Source organism: Nymphaea colorata, chromosome 10, assembly GCF_008831285.2.
Source record: "Nymphaea colorata isolate Beijing-Zhang1983 chromosome 10, ASM883128v2, whole genome shotgun sequence".
NCBI classification, from domain to species: domain Eukaryota; kingdom Viridiplantae; phylum Streptophyta; class Magnoliopsida; order Nymphaeales; family Nymphaeaceae; genus Nymphaea; species Nymphaea colorata.
Window position 1 is genome coordinate 11,587,765 of NC_045147.1, and position 20,165 is coordinate 11,607,929.

At 40.7% G+C, this 20,165-nt stretch overlaps 3 protein-coding genes across 5 annotated transcripts; 2 read left to right on the top strand and 1 right to left on the bottom strand.

Moving 5' to 3' along the window:
• Positions 1–4,567, top strand: LOC116262975 (probable LRR receptor-like serine/threonine-protein kinase At1g12460). 2 transcript variants are annotated; one of them, XM_031642528.2, is made up of 3 exons: positions 1–1,124; positions 1,230–2,859; positions 2,949–4,567. In XM_031642528.2, exons 2-3 carry the CDS (start codon positions 1,589–1,591, stop codon positions 4,414–4,416), a joined length of 2,739 nt encoding a protein of 912 aa, XP_031498388.1. In that variant the 5' UTR covers positions 1–1,124; positions 1,230–1,588; the 3' UTR covers positions 4,417–4,567. The 2 variants fall into 2 exon arrangements, with proteins under 2 accessions (XP_031498388.1, XP_031498389.1); XM_031642529.2 differs by having other exon boundaries at positions 1,416–2,859.
• A 281-nt stretch (positions 4,568–4,848) lies between these two features.
• On the top strand, positions 4,849–7,157 carry LOC116262977 (uncharacterized). 2 transcript variants are annotated; one of them, XM_050080016.1, is made up of 2 exons: positions 4,849–5,896; positions 6,859–7,157. In XM_050080016.1, the coding sequence occupies exons 1-2, from the start codon at positions 5,039–5,041 to the stop codon at positions 7,015–7,017; spliced, it is 1,017 nt and encodes a 338-aa protein (XP_049935973.1). In that variant the 5' UTR covers positions 4,849–5,038; the 3' UTR covers positions 7,018–7,157. The 2 variants fall into 2 exon arrangements, with proteins under 2 accessions (XP_049935973.1, XP_031498392.1); XM_031642532.2 differs by having other exon boundaries at positions 6,864–7,049.
• A 16-nt stretch (positions 7,158–7,173) lies between these two features.
• Positions 7,174–11,829, bottom strand: LOC116262976 (probable aminotransferase ACS12). The gene is made up of 4 exons (XM_031642530.2): positions 11,214–11,829; positions 10,983–11,117; positions 8,149–8,309; positions 7,174–8,061 (listed from the first exon to the last, which is right to left on the bottom strand). The coding sequence occupies exons 1-4, from the start codon at positions 11,634–11,636 to the stop codon at positions 7,206–7,208; spliced, it is 1,575 nt and encodes a 524-aa protein (XP_031498390.1). The 5' UTR covers positions 11,637–11,829; the 3' UTR covers positions 7,174–7,205.
• Between the last annotated feature and the right edge of the window lie 8,336 nt (positions 11,830–20,165).

The following is a 20,165-nucleotide window of genomic DNA, read 5'->3' on the forward strand; positions in this document are numbered from 1 at the left end:
CTTAGATTATTAAATTACTATCTAATCATAGTGTTTAGCAACCGTTTGGACATTGAAGGTCGAGTACTGTTCTTGGCTTGGATGTAAGCACGCTTTACTCCGATTTGTTGATGGTACAAGAATTTAAGGCTGAGGGTTCCTTCTTATTTGGGTCTAAACAAAAATGGTTGTGTGAATCGAGGAGGAGGGGGTTGCTGTGGGGGAAGGAGATTGAAGACCTCAAATATTTAATGAGCGGGGAAGGGAGAGTAAATGGTGGGAGAAGCCAGGTGGGGAGGAGGGAAGGGAGGGGGAGCACGTGCTTCTCACACACTGCCATTAATAAAATTACTTCACTGAAACGGCATTGTCTTCTCCTCTGAGCTCCATCTACTCTCTCTCTCTCTCTCTGTGCATTTCCTGGCTTCTGCAGCACGCTTTGGGATTCTCCGAGGCCCTTTCTCTCTTCTCTCTTCCCCTTTCTCTCTCTTTCTGTTGTCTCTCTGCGCGTAGGACTTACTGTTGAGAAAGAGGTAAGGAGGGAGGCTGGGAGAGAGGGAGAGGGGAAGACGCGTTTTTTCCTTCGTTTTCGTCTGCGCTGGACGGACACTATCTTGATTCCATCGAGGCAAAGAATTGTTGGGTTTTGGGAAGATTCCTGAGATAAGCAGCACAGTGTTTCTGGGGTAAGATCTTGGCGAGAAGAGCTCTTTGCGGGGGATCCCAAGGCGTGATCCTACGTGAACTCGGGCCCCAGGATTTTGTTCCGTTGCTCAGTGAGTGAGTGAGAGAGAGAGTGACAGAGGGAGGTTGGAGATAGCTCAACGGTGAAAAATTAGTTCCTACCGGTGTGATCTCGAGGACAAGAGGAGACGCCATGGTGGTGGAGTAACGTTTCCAACGGAAAAGATTCGAGAGATTCAAGCGAATTTCGTGGTTTGTTTCCTCCTTTTTCTTGCCTCTTGATTTCTTGAGGGGCTGCAAAAGTCGCCGGCTTTGTTTCTTCGTCGTTTGGATTTCCGGCGTCTCCACACGTCCGGATCAAGCGAAGCGAAGCTGCCCAACTCATTGTTTCTACCATTTGCTAAAGGAGAAACGGCGATTAGAGCTCAGAGAGTGTTGCCCACAAGCAGCGTCTTCTCATGGTAAGATATAAAGCTGTGTATTTCTATAAAACGGAGTGCTTCAATGGCGTTCCTAGTTTCTTTTTCTTTTTTGACTTCTGAGAGTGTGTATCCCATTGATCGTAGTGAGAATGCATGCTCTCTACCAGTATGGCATTTAGAGGAAGCATTTAAATGCTAAATTCTTCGAGTTCGAACGAATAGCGGAAGTAAATCAGAGTTCTGCTTTCTCAGAATATCTCAGACACTTTGTTCTACTCGATTTCTGAAACATTTCACGACATGAACGCGTGAGCTCTTTAATCCCTACAGGAAGAGTCGTCCAACTAGTTCGTTACAAGGTGGAAATCTAGTTTTGGAGTCTAACGAGGAACTTGTGATCTCCCTAGCTGTCGGGAGTGGAAGTGAAGGCATTCAACAGAAAAAAGGGCAAATCGAGGTTGACGGTGAAAGGATGGGAAAATCGAGTGGATTAAGTCGAATTCATGGATCATGAGGCTGAAATATGCTGGAAAATGCGGAAATTAAGAGGGATTCTGCTCCTCTTTCTGGTGAGCGGCCTCTTAAAGTTGACTTTTTCTCAAGCGGATTCCCTGTCGGAGAAGGAGATCCTTTTGGAGTTCAAAGGAAACATTTCCGATGATCCTCTGAACTCCTTGATTTCCTGGAATCCATCGGATCCGACCCCCTGCCAAAACTGGACTGGGATCATCTGTTCTGAAGGAACGGTTGAAAAGATCATACTGCAGAATTGTCGTCTCGACGGGGTCTTGTCGGTGAGTCTTATCGGATTGAAGTCGTTGAGAGTTCTAAGCCTCCCTGGCAATGCCTTCCATGGACAAATCCCGCAGGAGTACTCTCAGATGGTATCTCTGTGGAAGCTCAATGTCAGCCAGAATGTTCTCTCAGGGCCAATTCCCGACTTCCTCGGTGACCTTCCCAACATTCGAATGCTGGACCTGTCGAAGAACGCGTTCGGTGGGAGTATTCCCTCCTCCCTCTTCAGGAACTGCTTCAAGACGAGGTACATCTCCCTCTCACACAATAACCTCAATGGCTCGATCCCTGCATCCATTGCCAATTGTTCGAGGCTTGAAGGTTTCGACTTTTCCTATAATGATCTCAGTGGCAAAATACCAGAAGAGATTTGGTGGGGAATTCCGACTCTAAATCATGTTTCTCTGAGAAGCAATGCTTTTGCCGGACAACTTTCACCACTGATTGCTTCCTGCCGTAATTTGGAGTTTCTTGACCTTGGGACCAATCTTTTGTCTGGGTCCATCCCTTCTGGTTTGCTTGGTCTCCCAAACCTTACTCATCTGGCTTTCGGAGACAACTTCTTTACCTCTGTTCTTCTTCCGGATATCCTCGCTTCTCCTTCGCTCAATTATTTTAATGCGACCTTCAATCAGTTACGGGGTGACATCCCTGAGATCAGAAACTGCAGCAACCGGCTAGAGTTTCTCGACCTGTCTGATAATCATTTTACTGGAGATATTGGGACTACCAGCATTCAGAACTGCAGAAGCTTAAGACTTCTCAATATGGGGTCTAACAAGCTCAGTGGAAACATTCCACCTGAGATTGGAAAACTATTCAGGCTCTCTGTGTTGAGATTGGGGAATAATTTTATAAACGGATCGATCCCTTCTGAGGTTGGCAATATCGAGCTTCTTCAAGTATTGGATTTGCGCAACCTTCAGCTGGTTGGTGACATCCCCCTTGCTTTATGCAATTGCAGATTTCTGCTTGACCTGTGAGTTTTACCTCAAAATTATTCCTTTCATCTGTATGAATTTATCAATATCAACAAGAACAAATGTGGTTTTCGCTTGTTTCATGCAGGGATCTATCTGGCAATGGTTTGCAAGGTACAGTTCCTGAAGCCCTTTACAACATGACGTACTTAGAACTTCTAGATTTACACAGGAACAAACTGAATGGAAGCATTCCATCGACACTTGGCCAACTGGTTCAGCTCAAGTTGCTCGATCTGTCTGACAATGCGCTGGGCGGTGAAATACCATCCTCTATTGGGAACCTGACAAAATTGACCTATTTGAATGTGTCCTTCAACAATCTTACTGGGCCCATCCCGTCTAACCCCATCTTCCAGCAGTTTGGAGAGGCACCTTTCATTGGAAACAGGGGCCTTTGTGGCCCTCCTCTTGCTGTTTCTTGCTCAGGCAAGAGTACCGTATCTGGTGCAAAGAAGACCAAGTTGCTGAGTGTTTCTGTGATCATAGTCATTGTTGCTGCTGCGGCAATATTTACAGGAGTTTGCGTTATCACTTTTATGAACATCAGGGTTCTAAGAAGGGTGAGGCCTCCAGAGATTTTGGTCTCTGAAAGCACAGCAGCTTCTACAGAATCGAACATCATCATTGGAAAATTAGTCCTTTTCAGCAAGAGCCTGCCGTCCAGGTATGAAGATTGGGAAGCAGGAACCAAAGCTTTGTTAGATAAAGATTGTTTAATTGGAGGGGGAACGATAGGTACAGTCTACAAGACTACATTTGAAGGTGGAATCTCCATTGCAGTAAAGAAGCTAGAAACGCTTGGGCGGATCAGATCTCAGGAAGAATTTGAGCATGAGATTGGTCGGCTTGGAAACCTTCAACACCCAAATCTTGTCCCAATGCAAGGTTATTATTGGTCGTCCACGATGCAGCTTATCCTCTCCGAATTTGTTCCCAATAGTAATCTCTATCAACTTCTTCATGAATCCAGTCCTGGCACTAACAGGAGTAAACTTTCTTGGGACAGGAGATTCAAGATTGCAGTAGGAACAGCCAGAGCGCTTTCTTACCTTCACCATGACTGTCGTCCACAAGTGCTTCATCTAAACATCAAGTCTACAAACATTCTCTTAGATGAACAATATGAGTCCAAATTATCAGATTATGGACTCGGAAAACTTTTGCCAATGCTGGACAATTATGTCTTAACAAGGTTTCATACTGCAGCTGGATATGTTGCTCCCGAGTTGGCTCACCAAAATTTGAGAACGACTGACAAATGCGACGTTTACAGTTTTGGAGTGGTTCTGTTGGAGCTTGTGACAGGGCGAAAGCCAGTTGAGAGTCCAAGGGCAGCAGAGGTGGTAGTGCTATGTGACCATGTGAGGCGGCTTTTGGAGCATGGCAGAGCTTCTGCCTGCATAGATCCCAGTCTGCACGGGTTTGCAGAGAATGAGGTGACGCAAGTTCTGAAGTTGGGTTTAGTCTGTACGTTGGATAACCCTTCAAGGAGGCCAAGTATGGCTGAGGTTGTTCAGGTATTGGAATCCATAAGACCAAATTCAGATGGTTGAAAAGCTAAGGTACCTTGTATTTGTTATAAAAGGAAACAAAATCCATTCTTTTGTTGGTTTCTCCCCCTTCTTGATGTATTATTTTCACCATTCCCTTGTCATTATTATTGTTAATCCAGATTCATTGAATGAAATGTGATTTTTTCTTTAATTGATTTCGTCTTAGTTAAGAATTTTGCAACTTCCACGTTGCTTCAGCATTAAAATGTTGTTGAAAATCCCACCCTTCTGAAAAGTTTCTTTTGTGGTCGACATTGACCATTCGAGGAGATTTGGATAGAAAAGTTTCCTTGGTAGTCAACCTTGAACTACCAAGATGACAGTGTGGAGAAGGCAGAAATCATTTCAGATTGTTTTGTTAAGATATGCCAACCAACTCTCTTTCTCTCTCTCTCTCTCTCTATATATATATATATATATATATATCTCTGTGGTTTGGTAGTTGGGTGCATGATCAGGCAAGTACAAGTATCTCGACCCCTACTCCATTCCGGAAGGAGAGCAGTTGTTACCAAAACCTTCAGCTCCATATGGACAAAATTTTCCATCTTCTGCCTGATGTCCTCCTGTATATAGTTGACCATTGCTGCCATGGACATGAACATGGTAAGCCAAGGTATCAATGTCAATGAATAGCGAACGATCTAAACGTGGCCGTAGAGACCAAGTTCGTGAACCTGGTTCTATTCCCTTCCTATGGGAAGAGGCGCCGGGGCAGCCCAAGAAGGATTACATCATACAAGCGCTTATTTCTGATCCCTCTCCCTCTCCAGAGCAGCCAGGGCAGCTTGAGAAAGATCACATCATCCAAACGCCTGCAATTGATCGTTCTCCGCCTAAGCTGGTGATATCAGTTCCTTTCCAGTGGGAAGAAGAACCAGGAAAACCGAAGACTTCCTCTCCAGCTAGGCTGAATTCTGTTCTCCTTTTTAGCCCTATCACTTCTATCAGAGAAGATGGCGAAGAAGAAGAAGATGGTTTTGAAGATTGTGACGAGGATGATGATGATGAACTGTTCGAATTGGACTTCGAATCTTTTGCTTTTGATGAAAATGACCTCCCCATCAAGAGATTTTCCAGATCCACTCCCTCCATGCTTGCTAATTGCATGTCAACCTTGTCGGAACTGTCCAACGCAATCCCGATTGAGCACACAATCTCGATTACGGACTACCAATCATCAAGCAGTCTGAAACAAGAGAAAAACAACAGCGAAGATGAAAGTTCCTACATTGAGTTCCATTTCCCCATTGTAACTCCTCACACTGGCTTTCTCCAGAAGGTTTTTGCCGGTGAAAATCACTGCTCTGATGATAGCTCTCGGCAAGGATCGGCAAGGCAAAGCTGTTGCAGGATCAAGTGCATTAAGGTCAGAAGGGCGCCTCCTACTATCGGGGATCTGATCTTCACGAACTGTGCGAGAGGAAAGCCCAAGAAGAATTTGGCTGCCGTTCATAGCAAGAGCCACAATTCCTCGCAGGTAATCTTCTGTTCCTTTTGATTTCTCATCCGAAGGATGTCTTGCATAAATCAAATGGCCCCACTTGAACAATGATCTCACCTTTCTAACTTTGCTTTGCCTCTGTGGGAATAATACTTCAACCGTTGTCCTGTTTTGATGTACAAAGTTATAGAAATGGACGTCTGACTTTGTGGGCAACGCCGTGTTGATGCTCACGTTCAGAAGACGTCAGACATGATTTCAGTAGAAGTGTTGGTGCCATCATGTCTCCTTTTGCTATTCGCGTTGGTTTCGCCAAAGAAACGCATATTGGGCAGATGATTTTGTTTGCCTTTCTGCTGGTCATGATACTATTTGGATCTTGACTTGCTGATTGTCCCTGTGGTCCATATTTTACATCGTCGAACAGAGCCTACCATAATTCTCAAAGGCTGGTTACTCTCCAAATTTTACATGAGATGGGAGAAGTTTTTATGGTTCAAAGTTTCAGAACAAGATATGTTCTTAGTTCTTACCCTTCATTTGTTTCTCTTATTCTTAGGATTTTTAACTCCTGATCTCAGAATCGTTTGGTCTTGTACTCTCTACAAAAGTGACTATTCACCACTTCATGTCGGGTTTGACCGTGTCCCTGTAAAACCTTGGTCAGGCGATCCTTCCGCAGTGAAGGCATTAAACTGAGTAAACCCCATCCTGTCAAAAGAATTGAATAACCATTAAAGCAGTTTCCTCTTTACTACTCATGACAGGAAAATGATTTCCTGACAACCTTGTTGCCCACGCCCTCTGCCAAGCAAAAGCACTAGCAGTCCCTTCTTTCCTCGAACTTTTTTTTTCAAAAGAAAAAAATCAAAAACCTTCAGTAGAAGCTGTTAGCCAACAGTTGTGCCTATGTTTTCTCCATACATGTGAAACTATCTATTTCCTTTCTTCGCTTCTGCGTTTTTCTCTGTTAACCATTGTTCATGTACTTGGTGAAGGATAGAATGGTGTGTTGCGCATTTGGAACCGGATCTGGAAGGCTGCCACCGCTGAAGACTAAGCAGCCTTACGTAGGAGGCAAAAGCAGAGCAGACAGGCTTTCACTCAAAGCTGTATGTACGGGTTATTATCATGGTATACGATTATACCGTATATGACGGAAGAAATTAAAGAGAGTCAGAGAAATGAAGGCCACCACCAATTCTATTCTTGTAATATATTGAATTTAATTCTCTGCATTCTAGCTCCAGTGGTTCAAATTTTACGGGAAAGGGAAAACATGCACATTAACAAAAGAAGGAAAAATAAGAGCATTGATTGGAAGATAAAAATTACCATCTTTCTTTTATCTACGAAATTTACAGCTTTCAGAAACCTTTCGGATCCGTTTCATTACCACAGGCAAATCATCCTCAGTCAACATCGTAAAACAGCAACGAAACCACCCTGGTTCAATACAGTGACAAGCAGACCCAGGCGTGATATTAATCTTTCCTATGCTCAATAGCTTCTCCCATAGCTCGAGCTCCCCCTTTTCACTATAAGACCTCAGCAATCTGCTCATGTCAGCCCAGCAGTAGAAGCCGCCATTGCTCTTGGTGCACTCAATCCCCAACTCTCTCAATCCATTTGCGAATGCAGTATACATCCTTCTAAGCCTTTCACGATTCAGCCTTATGAACTTGTGAACGAAACTATCGTCTGAAAGCATGGCGATGAGCAATCGCTGGGTTGGTGCAGAAACAGAACAGAATCTAGTCAACTTTGTTGCAGCAGCTAGCACAGTTTCATTGTACGAGTAGAGCACCCCTACCCTGAAACCAGGAATACACAGATCTTTGGAAAGCCCGTAAACTATGTGAACCCTGCTCTTGTCAAAATCTCCTGAATCAACTATCTCTGCTACACTTACAAACTCATCTGCTCCATGCACGGATCCAGCAAATACCTCATCAGAAATCAGATGTATGTTTTTCTCCCTAGCAAAATCTAGCAAACTGTGTAGCGTGCTCCTGCTAAGCACATGACCAACTGGATTTGAAGGGTTTGAAATGAGAACTGCACGGACTTTCAAACCACGCTTTTTTGATTGATTGAATGCAAGCTCCAAAGAAGAGATGTTGATATTAAAATTGTCACTGCTTCGGCAGGGAACAGGTACCAATTCTATGCCAGTTCGCCACTTTATGTCCCTATCAAAACTGTCACCATATAATTTTGTCAGTAGCAATGAGAACCAACAGAAGGTAGGTTGGAAGGATTATCTAATAGAAGAATTTGGTGGTTACCCTGGGTAGTATGGGGCTGGCACAAGAAATGCATTCCCTGAATCAGCAAGGCAGAAGCTCAATATCTCAACTGCAGGTGTTGCGCCAGCCGTTAACACCATTTGAGATGGATTGAATGAAACATGGCCCCCCATGACCTTGGTCATAAACCCAGCCACAACCTAAAGGAACCCATGCAGGAAAAAAAAACAAAACAAAACAAAAATACGTCAAACCTGTAAAATAAATGACCTCATGTGCCTCCAAGCACAAGTTATAGAAGTATCAAGATATGCTTAAAGAAGAATAATCCTAATTAATGAAATCACCTTGAAAGCAGATGGGATTGATAAAAGTAGGTCCACAAGAGTAGAAGTTTCGTCATGGAGGCCTTTAAGTTATTGACACATCAAGGACAAGGTGGAATGTTTTTCTTGATAAATTAACAGATGAACAACTAAATACGCCTAGGTACTTCTAGATTCCGGATATCCTGTCTGATGTTCTAGTATTCCCAAGAACTTCATAAGCTCTAAGTTCATATGTAAAGGAAGAAAGAGATACTAAACTGACTGGTTTTATAAGAATTTGTAGAATGTAACTCTGGATTGTCTTCTGCATTGCCATTGCATCCGTTCTACCTCCGGGGTTTCTTAGGACTTGCAGCTTTTGAATGGTGTTCATAATCCTCTCATTGGAAACCTTGAGAGATGGACACACTATTTCTTTCATGAAGATTATCATGTTTCCGGAAGGTTCTTTTCCACATAGATGTTACTAGCCCCTAAAAGAACATTTTATCCACAACATAACCTTCAAAATTATTCTATCATGGATGGGAAACAGATCCATCTATCTGACGAATCGTGATGAATTATGCACTACCTTTGTCCTCACTGTCTTGTTTTCTTTAACAAACACTGCTTTTGAGTTTAAAGTTTAAACTTCAAATAGGCCACCGAAACTCTGACTTAATATTCCCCTGTCATCACAAGAGCTTACTTCACTCCAATATTGACAACCAAAACTCAATAACATGCTGCTCACCAAATGCACATAAGAAAAAACCTAAAAGCAATTGATAACTTTATATTGTTTAAGAACATTATTGCTTTGTTAACAAACAATTGTGTCGCAGGAATTAGAACTCTATTAAGATGGAGGCAGACATTCCAGAATATAATAAAAGTGGAGAGTGGGGACATCTTAGTTTGTAAAGAAATGCAACCAACAAGAACTAGCACAGTTGGTTATGTGGAATCCATGTATCCAGACATGCATGTCGCACTACTAAAGTCATAGATCATATGAATGTCAATCCACTCAAACATAAAAATTATCGATAGAAATCACAACCTCAAGCACACCAGGCATCTATCAGTTAAAAGTTAAAACCTATTATTGTCAAGAGGTGAAGTGCCCCTAGGTAATAGTGTTGTCACTGTCAAGCAGAGATACTAAAATACAAACTCATCAGCAAATAATTTAACTAATTAAAAAGAAACATCAGGTATTAAGTATAACCAATGCATAGAAGAAAACTGAAACATGGAACAACCACACGGATTTAACCAACTGAAAAGCAAGAATGGAATTAGAAGCCTATGTGCTTTTAATAAAAATAAAAAATTGACCTTTTGATTTTGCAAAGCCATAAAATGATAAAAGATTTTTTGGTAATTTTAGGACTTTCTTTTTGTGAAGATATGGTCTATTAAATATGAATTGCAAACATATGCATTCCTATATTTTAGTGGTCCACCATCATCACCAATGGGACAATCAGGAACATGGTGCCCACTTTAGCAGGAAGGTTTTTGATTCAACACTTAGAACCACGTCAGAGGACCAACAAGATACTCAACCCACAAGCATCCTGACACAAGTACATCAACATATAAGTAACGTTAACCACTTCCATTTATGGTGGTGATCATGCTATCTGTAAAAAAAATGTACCAACAACTTCCCAATCAAATAGAAGTCAAGAGATGGAGTCTATCAATCTATGACAAAGCAGGGAGAAGGGTCCATATAAGAACCAAATATGATATGTACGCTACAGAAGGGCAATACCCTCAAGGACAGCAAATGTTACAATTGGACCACATTAAGCATGCCTGCCGACATCAATGTCAAGTAACTATAGGATGCAAGGGAATGCCATCTGGATGAGTTTTGTCTTTTCAAGATAGCCGACACCTAAACCATTTTCTGTAAAGTAAATCATAATTTACTACAGATGGACAACACCACCAGCAAAAGAACAAAAGGAAGACATGGATGAGTAAGTACGTCTGCCTATAACCAGAACTTCAACTCCTGGTACAATTTGTTGGACGTAAATAAGGATTTCCCTTTCACATCAAGAAGGGAATCAGCGTACTGAATTATTTGAAAATAAAACAAGAACAGATGACAGTAAAATATATCAGCCATTAAGTTCAAGATGCCTACCACTATCATAGAAAGCTCAGAGAAACTCGATACATGTAAAACAGAGAGATCACTAAAGTAATTTGGATGAAACAAATGCTGCCTTAAATGGTAAAAACTAATTTAAAAACTGTGTCAATTTCTGTATTCTCACTTCGTATTATACTCGAGAGCATGCAAACATTGAAAGGGAGAAACTACAATTATGAGGAATCTTCCAACATATGAACCTATGACAAGAGAGAGAAAGAAGACCTAACACCAAGAATCAGTAAATGCTACTACAGAAACCAAACTTTTGTAAGGTCATAGACTCATACTGATAAAAAAAATTAATGAACTCTTAGAACCAAGAATTATATAAAATTGGAACAGGGTAAAACATTTCCTACGAAATGAAATAAATAACTTGTTCATACATTTTTCATCTCCTCAATGCCGTCAAACTTCTGGTAGCAGGCAATCCCGCTAATACTCAGCGGTGGCCCTTCGTCTGCACCGATCAGTGAGTTTACATTATCAGCAAGCCAATCTCGCACAAGATCTTGAGACAACTGTTCCACCAATAAATCAGTGAATAACCAAAGGAATGAACGGGTCCAATTTAGAGAGATAGCAAACCTAAAAAAAATCTATGCAATCCTCTCTACCGTATTGTCTGCCAAGCCGAGCTGAATTACACCGTCGGGATTCGTTCGCTGGTCGTACGGATCCATTGAATGTCTGTCGAGCCCAGCATAGTAAGGCGAATCTGCGGATTTATTGACGGCGATAGCCCGATATGAGACGTAGGCTGGGCCGGAGGAGCCGCGGGACGAAAGTCTCGAGGACGAAGCCGAGGTCTTCAGCGCCTCAGGCGGCCGGGGAGGCGGCGACGGAGGGCGGGAGCGGTGACGGCGGAGGTAGAGTTGCAGGAAGTAGAACAGGGCGCAAGGGATGACGGAGCCAAGGAAAAGTCCGCCCCGCCCCTGGACCACGCCCTGCAGCGGCACGATGAGCCTCATGGCCGTTCTTCCGGAGAGCTCTGGAACCTGCCGCTTGCGCTCGTCTCTCCGGAAGCCTTCCTGTGTCATCTAGGGGACCTCATGGGGGCCTATCGCCGGAATCCCTCGACAGTTCCCTCCGGTGGACGCTCGGCTTGTTTCGGAAGCCTCGCCGGCCGATCTTTTTTGTGAGGACGCAGCTCTTGTTCCGCCCGCAGCGAGGGTCCCACCTAGCTCAGGACAAAAATGGCGAACTCCGCCCTTCCGTTCCCTTCCCTCCCTGAATCACCGAGGCCACTTTTTTGGTTGCCGCGAGAAGGTCGTTACTTGTAGACCAAGCCAACCATATTCAAACGCTAATTCTGAGAACGGGAGCCACAGATTTACACGTGTCGAACGGATATCGAAAGGACTTGTTCCTCAAATTTTCTTTTGGTTGCAACTAATATTTATTGGCACCTTCCGATGGCCCTAATTCAAGTTTTTCTTTTGTTAGAATGGCCCCTGTTGTTATGGATTATATTACAAAATAACTCAAACTTTTATGATTTTGCATGTTGATGGTCATGTTGTGTAGATCACACAAATGATGCTTCTTCAAAGTTGGTAAGCTAAGCGGGACTCAGTATAGTTGGTGAGAAAGGAAGACGTATAGAAGGTGTGCCGCCAATTTATTCTAAAAGGTGAAATTGCGACATGCAACTTGAATGGTATATCATACCCCATTCAGGTCTCGACACAACTCAAAACCTTGAAGGTAAAAGGAATGTAGGGGTTTCGAGTCTTTTTCGAGCAGTAGATTGTTAACCTTCTACTCACCCAAAAAATTGGTAACTAACAAGAGTCAACTGCTTATTATCAATGACGTAACACAAAAACCATTGGTACCATAAGGTTATTTGTAAGTACCAACCCCTTCTTGGCACTAGCTCCTTAATTTTTATGGAAATTGTATTAGATTATTTTGCATAAAGTTATACAACAATAAATAATTTACAATATGGTTTGTAAAGTAAGAATATATTAACTTCATTTTTTTAAGAATATATATTAACTTCATTTTTTTCTTCCTTTCAATTTTTTGAATCATGATAAGGAAGGAATATATTTGTTGTTTTAAGGTAGATAAGAAGAAGATGTAAGTGGGGGCCAAAAGAGAGTTTCAGCGGAGATTTCGATCCTTCATAGCCATCCATATCAAACCCTCAAAGCCGTTTTCCTTGAAGGGCAAGTGACCCACTGGTGGCACATGCAATCATGCACCACCAACTTGACTATTGACTTCATTGATCTTGTTTGTTAATAAGACAACTCATGCAAATAGGGATGTCAACTCATTGATTGAATCCAGTGTACCATTATCCACATCTAATTTTTTGGATGTTTAGGCAGCAGCAGGGGAGTTAGAAATTTTTAAAACTAACCAAACACTTATACATAAATAAAGCAAATTTTATGGACTGCTATGAGTAATTTCTCACAGTCGAGCTCACTCGTTAAAGGTTGGATGATGAACGAGTTTGAGCCATCATTTGTTTAACCAGTCACGCTCGAGTTGTTAAGTCGACTCGTTTAAATAATCGAGTTGAGTTCCAACTCGACACGTAACTGCCGACTCAAGTTCGAACCTTAATCGAGTTTGTCGAGCCTTAATCAAGTCGATATATTCAAACAAGTTTACGAGGTTGTCGAACCTTAACTGAGTTGAACTCGAGCTCAACACGTAACGATGAACATCAATTTTATTTAAACGAGTTTGTCAAGCCGAGTCGAGCTCGAACTCAACACGTAACAATGAATATCAATTTTATTCGAACGAGTTTGTCAAGCCTTAATCGAGCCGAGCTCGAGCTACTTCCGTGGAACTATTTTCGACCTCGAGTCGAGTCGATGTGGAGGTTTCATTAGTCGAGCCGAGCTCGAGTTTACTGAAATCGGGCTCGAGTCTCCTCGTGTTCATCCCTAATGGTGGCTCCGCTACGGTTTACACATACAGATTCAAATTCATATTTAAGTACATATCAACAGCAGTTTATATCATATTCAAATTTGCACTCTGAATTTAACATTTGAATTCAACATCCGAATCAAAATGGGACTTCTGAACGCAAACAAATGAATGACAACCACATTATATTATGTTAAAAATCGATTCTTATATGGATACCAGATATAAAATATTTCATTAAAATCAAATATAAGTTCAAGTTTGAGTTGATATAGCCGAATCAAAATTCGACTGGATGTCATTCTTTAAATTTAAATTTGATCTGCTTTCTTAAACTTTCATGAAACAATTCAGTCGGATATCCTATATATAGGTCCAATCCATTGATATCCCTAATCTCCAAAGGTATGTCCAAGAGGCAAGAAGGGTCCAACGATATACATTTAAGACACTCAATCCCACAAGTACAATATTGCAAACAAACATAAGATTACTAAGCTTCTTAGGATGTTTAGTCTCATTTATCTGAAAAATCTGTTTAAATCAGCCAAAGTCTTAAAGCGTGTTCGCAATCTTTGACTTTAGGCCCCTAGTGCATACAAGATAACACAAATACTAAGGATTTGCAATCTCTACATTTTACCATGTACGTGTACTTTGGCTTCAAGTGTACTTACATTCTAAAATCATATATAAAAAGAACAGACTCTAATATCATATATAAAAAGTTGGGGTCCCCCATCTCCCTCTTTTTTTTGTAGTATAATTTCAAAAATAAAAATTTGTATGCCTCAAGAAATGGTGTGTGTTTCAACAATTATATTATTTTGTAGTCTGAAAGTTTAATTCTATTTCAAACGGACAAGTTTTCGATGGTTTGTTTTGGGTGAGTAAGAGAAGTACACGGTGCCACTTCATTTTGACTTGCGCATCGAGTACAAGACAATTAATGTTTTAAGGATTTGAGTTGAAACTGACCACCTACCAGCTCTCATAATTGTGTCAACCCCATCAAAAATAGGTTTTTAATAGTTTATTTTATAGTAACAAATAACGTCTCAAAGTTTTAAACGATGAGGTTTTTTCAAGTATAATATCGTAAGCTTGAAAAAAAATACGGTAAATTTTAAAATTTTTTAAAAAACTAAAAATGAGATAAAAATAAAATAAATAAGACTAATAACACAAACGTCACAAGATAAATAGTTTTCCAATAAATAAAAATGAAAAATAGAAATTGGCATTAAAAAAGCTAAAAAGTAGAAAAAGTGAAAAAAAAGTGAAAACTGCGTTAAAAACATGTTTTTTTCGTTTAAAAAAACATTTTTTTATGTTTTAAACGACTATTTAATTTATCGCGTTTTTTTGCGTTTTTTTTCTAAAAAAAAGCACATTTTCTGTTATTATACTTTATTCATGAGAAAATTGTAATAAGAGGTAGAAGTCTATGTGCTCCAATCTTTGGGATGAAGAAGATTACCTGAAAAGAATGTTACCGGCGGTGCTTGTCAGGTCGCTACTATATTGGCTGTTCGTTTGGCCGGAATTGCAGCTGGCGAGTGGATCCGGCCTTGTCAGATTGCGCGAAAAGAGGTCCGGGGCCCAGCTGCCCTGCCGGCCGGAACCCACTTGGTGCCAAAACACGCTTTTGTCCACAAGTTACGGGCTGCCTGTTGCGCCCACTGGTTTCATACGGACATCATCTCTCTTCCTTCGTCGCCACACGATCTCCGGTAGCTTTGAGGCAGAACCAACCAATAACGTCTTCGTTTTGTATAACTTCACCAACAAGCAGACACGGCATCGCTTTCCCAAAGTCAAGAGAGAAATGCGTGCTTGATGAGGCACATGTGCACTGGCATGTTCGGTTGCCGACGCCAGACTGCAAGAAATGCTTTATACAAACATAGATATTGGTACTTCACTAATCTTTTCCTTATGATTTTGTATGTGGAATGCGACTTAAAATGTAGAATTTATAATGTTAGTGCCCTTTAGTAAGAAATTAAGAATTTTATTGTTGTGATTTTGAATTTGAAATTGGTGCAAATTAATTGAATATTGATGGGCTAAATGCGTAGATAATTGATTTGGCTGTGCTATCAAGAGATGACGTCAAAACTAAATGGTCTTTACATATAATTTTACATATAATTTAGAAGGTTGTTTGATTGGTGTTCTCCCGAACCGAAGTCCCTTTTTGTGCTTTTGAGGTTTTGAGCTACTTTGGGACCTGGTTGAACTTATAGTTGCTCTATTCAATTCAACAAACACTGTTTGCCGTACATAAAAGCAATACCCACTATAACCAAATTGATGGTCGAGCTTTCACCTAATTTGAAACACATGCTCCTTTTGCCCTTCCAATGACAAAACAGAACGCTCTGATGCAAATCAAACACAACCTTTTAATCTTATGAATCCTTTTCCACCTTGAACCAATTTCAGGTGGCCATGCATATACAAGCCTGAGCACTTGCTTTAATGGTCAAATTAACCTAATTTCTCAGGCTGCTTATGAGCGAGTTCGAGCCGAGTTGAGCCAGCTCGAACTCGGCTCACATGTCTTGAAAGAAACTCAAGCTCGCTCCAGCTCGACTCGAGTTCAATATCATTAGCTCGAGTTCGGGTTCTTAAAACTCGAACTCGGCTAGATTAAGCTCGAGCGGAGCCAAACATAAAAAAAATATTTTTTTTTAAAATGAAGAGGCGGTCAGTCACGTGTGTACCCATTCGAGCAATCTACTTTTTTAAATAATTTTATGATATGTATTTTATATATTTTCTCTCTCGAGCTCAACAAGTTCAAGTCAAGTTTATCGAGCAAGTTTGAGTCAAGCTCGAGTTAGCTAGACTCGTCGAACAGCCTTATTAATTCCTCTAAGACATATTTGTTGCATATTCAAGGGGATCTGAAACGAGTGTTCAATGAAATCTACCAATTAAAAAAACATTGGTCTCAGGAGCAAGAGGAGACGTAATGGGAACTAAGATCCATGGAGCTGAGATCATCAATGAATGAATCATCTGTGATCTCATACCACCGAACAAACACAGTCTCATATTTATAGAACTTCATCTAGATTCTTCATTAGAATATTTCCTTTTTCTTGGAAAATAAATATTTTTAATAATAGACCCCACCTTATTGACAATTTTTAGATTTATACTTTTCTTTTTTTAAGTTTTTCAAATCCTGCGAGAACAAATTTGTTCAGGAGGTTATAGATCAACATGTGACCAACAAAACTTCCAGCTTTGGTCATAAAATGTTTCTGCTTTTTAATTGATGGATGATTTTGGACAAAAGTAATGAAGAATTGACACGTATGAGTATTCTTTTTACAAAACCAATTAGTGAACGTAGGATCTGAATATACCATTTGTATACAAGATTAAGGTCCGTGTTTGATAGTCTTGGATATGAGATCTGAAGCTGATTTTAAATCTTTGTTAGGTTAAATTAAGTTCATTTTTCTTTTCCAGAACCTTAAACACCTCTTATTAAGTTTTTGAAATTTGCATGAGTAATTTATTATCTTTTCTCCTCAACAAAATTTAACAATATCATGTATCGAAATTTTGTCACAAGTATAAAATTTTCACATACCAGAAAATTTTCTATAATTCTCTCTCACGACTAAAATTCAAAAAATATCACGGGAGGCTGTCCGTTGCCAGTGTTCGAAGAGGAACATGTCTCTTTAACTGTGTGCAACGATCGGATTTTGTACGAAAAAAAGGAAAAGCACAGTTCGGGTTCTTTGTCAGATTTGACCAGTTATGCTTGCTTGGATAAGTAAGATGGAACCAAATTCAAGTCGAAGTCCAATATGCGGATTTGTATTCCAATGTCAAAATGTTTCATAAAAGTAAGGCTGGACACCGAATCAGGCTATGGCAGCCCCGTATACCCAGCTTGACTTGGGCTTGGACTGGGCACTCTAGCGGGCGAGATGACCCAAACTTGTTGGGCCGAGCCTGGGTGCTAGTGAGCCCGACAAATTTCTTTTGCAATTTAAAAAAAAATTAAAAACAAATTTAAAAAATAAAATATATAAAGCTTTAACTTTTATTTTGGTGCGGGTTATGACCTAGCCCGAGCTCGGATGTAGGGTATCAAGCTGGGTCCGAACTCGATTTTTAGGTGTCAAGCGGGCTCGACAAGCCTAATGAGACGTGTTCCATGATTAATTTTGTGCAAGTTTGTCGTAACGCCAATGAAACTTAGGGCCGAGTCTTTTGTGTTTCTTCACGAATTTTAGTTAACCGTTCACATTCTCTACAAACATTTAAGAGGTCACAATTTTTTTTTGAGAGAAAGAATGGTCTCTAATCTCCAAGCATTGAGGCCTACATTATTAACATCCCTTGTTTATTTAAACAATGGATCTCACATAGCATGGATTTCCGATCAGCGGCAGATCTTAGATCCAAGCTTAGCACGTAGTACCAAGGAGAGATTATAATCCCTTGCCCCTCATTAACCCGTAAGTATTGAATTCTATCAGGGCATCATAATCTTGAAAATTAAAACTAGCGTCCTAAGCTCCATATTGAATTAAGCCAAGCCTATGTGGGCAGCTGCCCACACAAAGTCACACCTTACTTCACCACTGTTTTCCATGCATCCATGTGATATGAGTAAGAAAGAAGCTCCTTCTTTTTCACCCTTGCAACTACACTAGAAATTGACATGTCTATGTGACATGACATGTCTATGTGATACAAATTTCTGACTCCCCCCACTATGCCAATTTGCATTAAACAATGACGCAAGTTCGAAAGAGCAACAAGCCAAAGTTGTTTCATTTATTATGAACTTATATAATTATTTCTAATTTTTTACAACATTTGACAGGTTTTTTCGATATTCCAATTTTAGTTGTGTTAATTTCTAAAACTCGAATTCGCGAGCTTTGGATCCCATGGACCCATTATCTTTGGGAACGAAGCCCAAGAAAAGCTGTTGATCCGCCCCGGTAGGCGCAGGCACGAAGCGTGGGGCCCAAGGATCGATGCGCCTTCGGACAGAGCCCGAAAAGGGCACACGTCGTTTCAAAAATGGGCCTGCAAGGGTGCCGTTGAAAACTTAAGTACCCAGACTGTCCCTGGGCCATCCCATTTATTACCTTCCCGCGATTGCCGCCGGATCAGGCCCAGTGAGCTCGGAATCATCGGATGCCTTCCTCCGAGCACAGTACCGACGTTGGACTCAACATCGCCGCATTTAATTTTTTGGCCGGAAAAGGAAGGGAACTCAATTTCTTCCGTCCCTTTAAATTCACCTTCTCTCCTTCTTGACTGATCGACTCTTTCTCCCCGCCACTAATGTTTTTGAACTTTCAAAAAAAAAAAAAAACAAAAAAGGTCTACCGGGAGGAGCTCTCTCGAAGCCAATGTCTCCAATATCATCGCATCTAATAGGGGTTTTGGGTTTGAGTGCGGCCAAAAGGCTCATAATGAAGTTTTCCGGTAGAGTCCGACGGCAACGAAGTCCCGCTGCTCTCATGGGAGCTAAAATCTCTTTTAAACCCCAAGAAAATAATGTATATGAGAATTCCTAAAGTTAGCTTTCAACTTTATAACAAAATCAAGTCAAGGCAATTTGTTGGTATTTGATGGCCGGCAGAATCGTCCAACTTTTTAAACCGGTTATGTTTGTAAAAGGATTGCAGGTTCTTATTCGAGCGTTCAAAGTTTCAGGGACTTTTTAACCTTTTACGGCCAAATTATGGCGCATTTATTCGGTGATGGCTCATCGCCGGATACATCCAACGCATTGGACGTTTAACTATTTTGCCGCTTTCAAGAAACGAAATGACCGGGGCTTTTATGTCACGAGCTGGGTTTACCAGATTATTTCAGGAAAAGAATTCAACTTTTTGAAAATTTTATGTAACGCCTCTTTTTTGAAAACTTATCGGATGAAAAGTTGCTCAAGTCCTTCCTTTGACGGGATGGGATTGAGCTGCACTGCATGCAACCCTACTGTGCTGTCTGCATGCAACAAAAAGGACAATGAGGGTATTTTGGATTTTTATATAAAGTAAAGGATATTTTTTATATTTTTTTTACAATCCTTTGTTTACTTTTATAAAAAGTTTTTTTTTTGTATTTTAATAAAGACATTTTGATCATTATATAAACAATTATAATCAAAGGTGACGTATATTATATAACTTTGACATTGTGCTCTCAATTTCATTGTCTTAATCTCAAAGCCAACTTTGTATTCGAAATTGAATAGGCTGAATAGCTCATATGGCATTTTCTTATCCCTTGCTTTTTGTTATTTTTTCAGAGTCCGTCTTGAAAAAAAGATGAGCAAGATAGTAGCTAGATCGAGTATCAGTCACAATAAATTCCATGCAAAAATATTTAGAAAACAGCGTTCGTGCGTAATTATTTAAACAGGGAGCTCTTATATGTAAATAAAAGAAAGGTTAGGGCCTCCTCAACCGGGTTTCAAATTCTCAAAAATATCAAGCGTGGTGCGAGGAGGCCAACGGCTACTGTATCGAGGCGCGACTCCGTCCGAGGGACGGAATTTCCGATCTGATCTACGGCCAGAATATTTTCGCATTTTTTATAAAATAAACCTGAGTAAACCATAGCAGTTAAAACCCATCGGATTCCCAAGATCGACGGACGGCGTTAAACCGTAGATA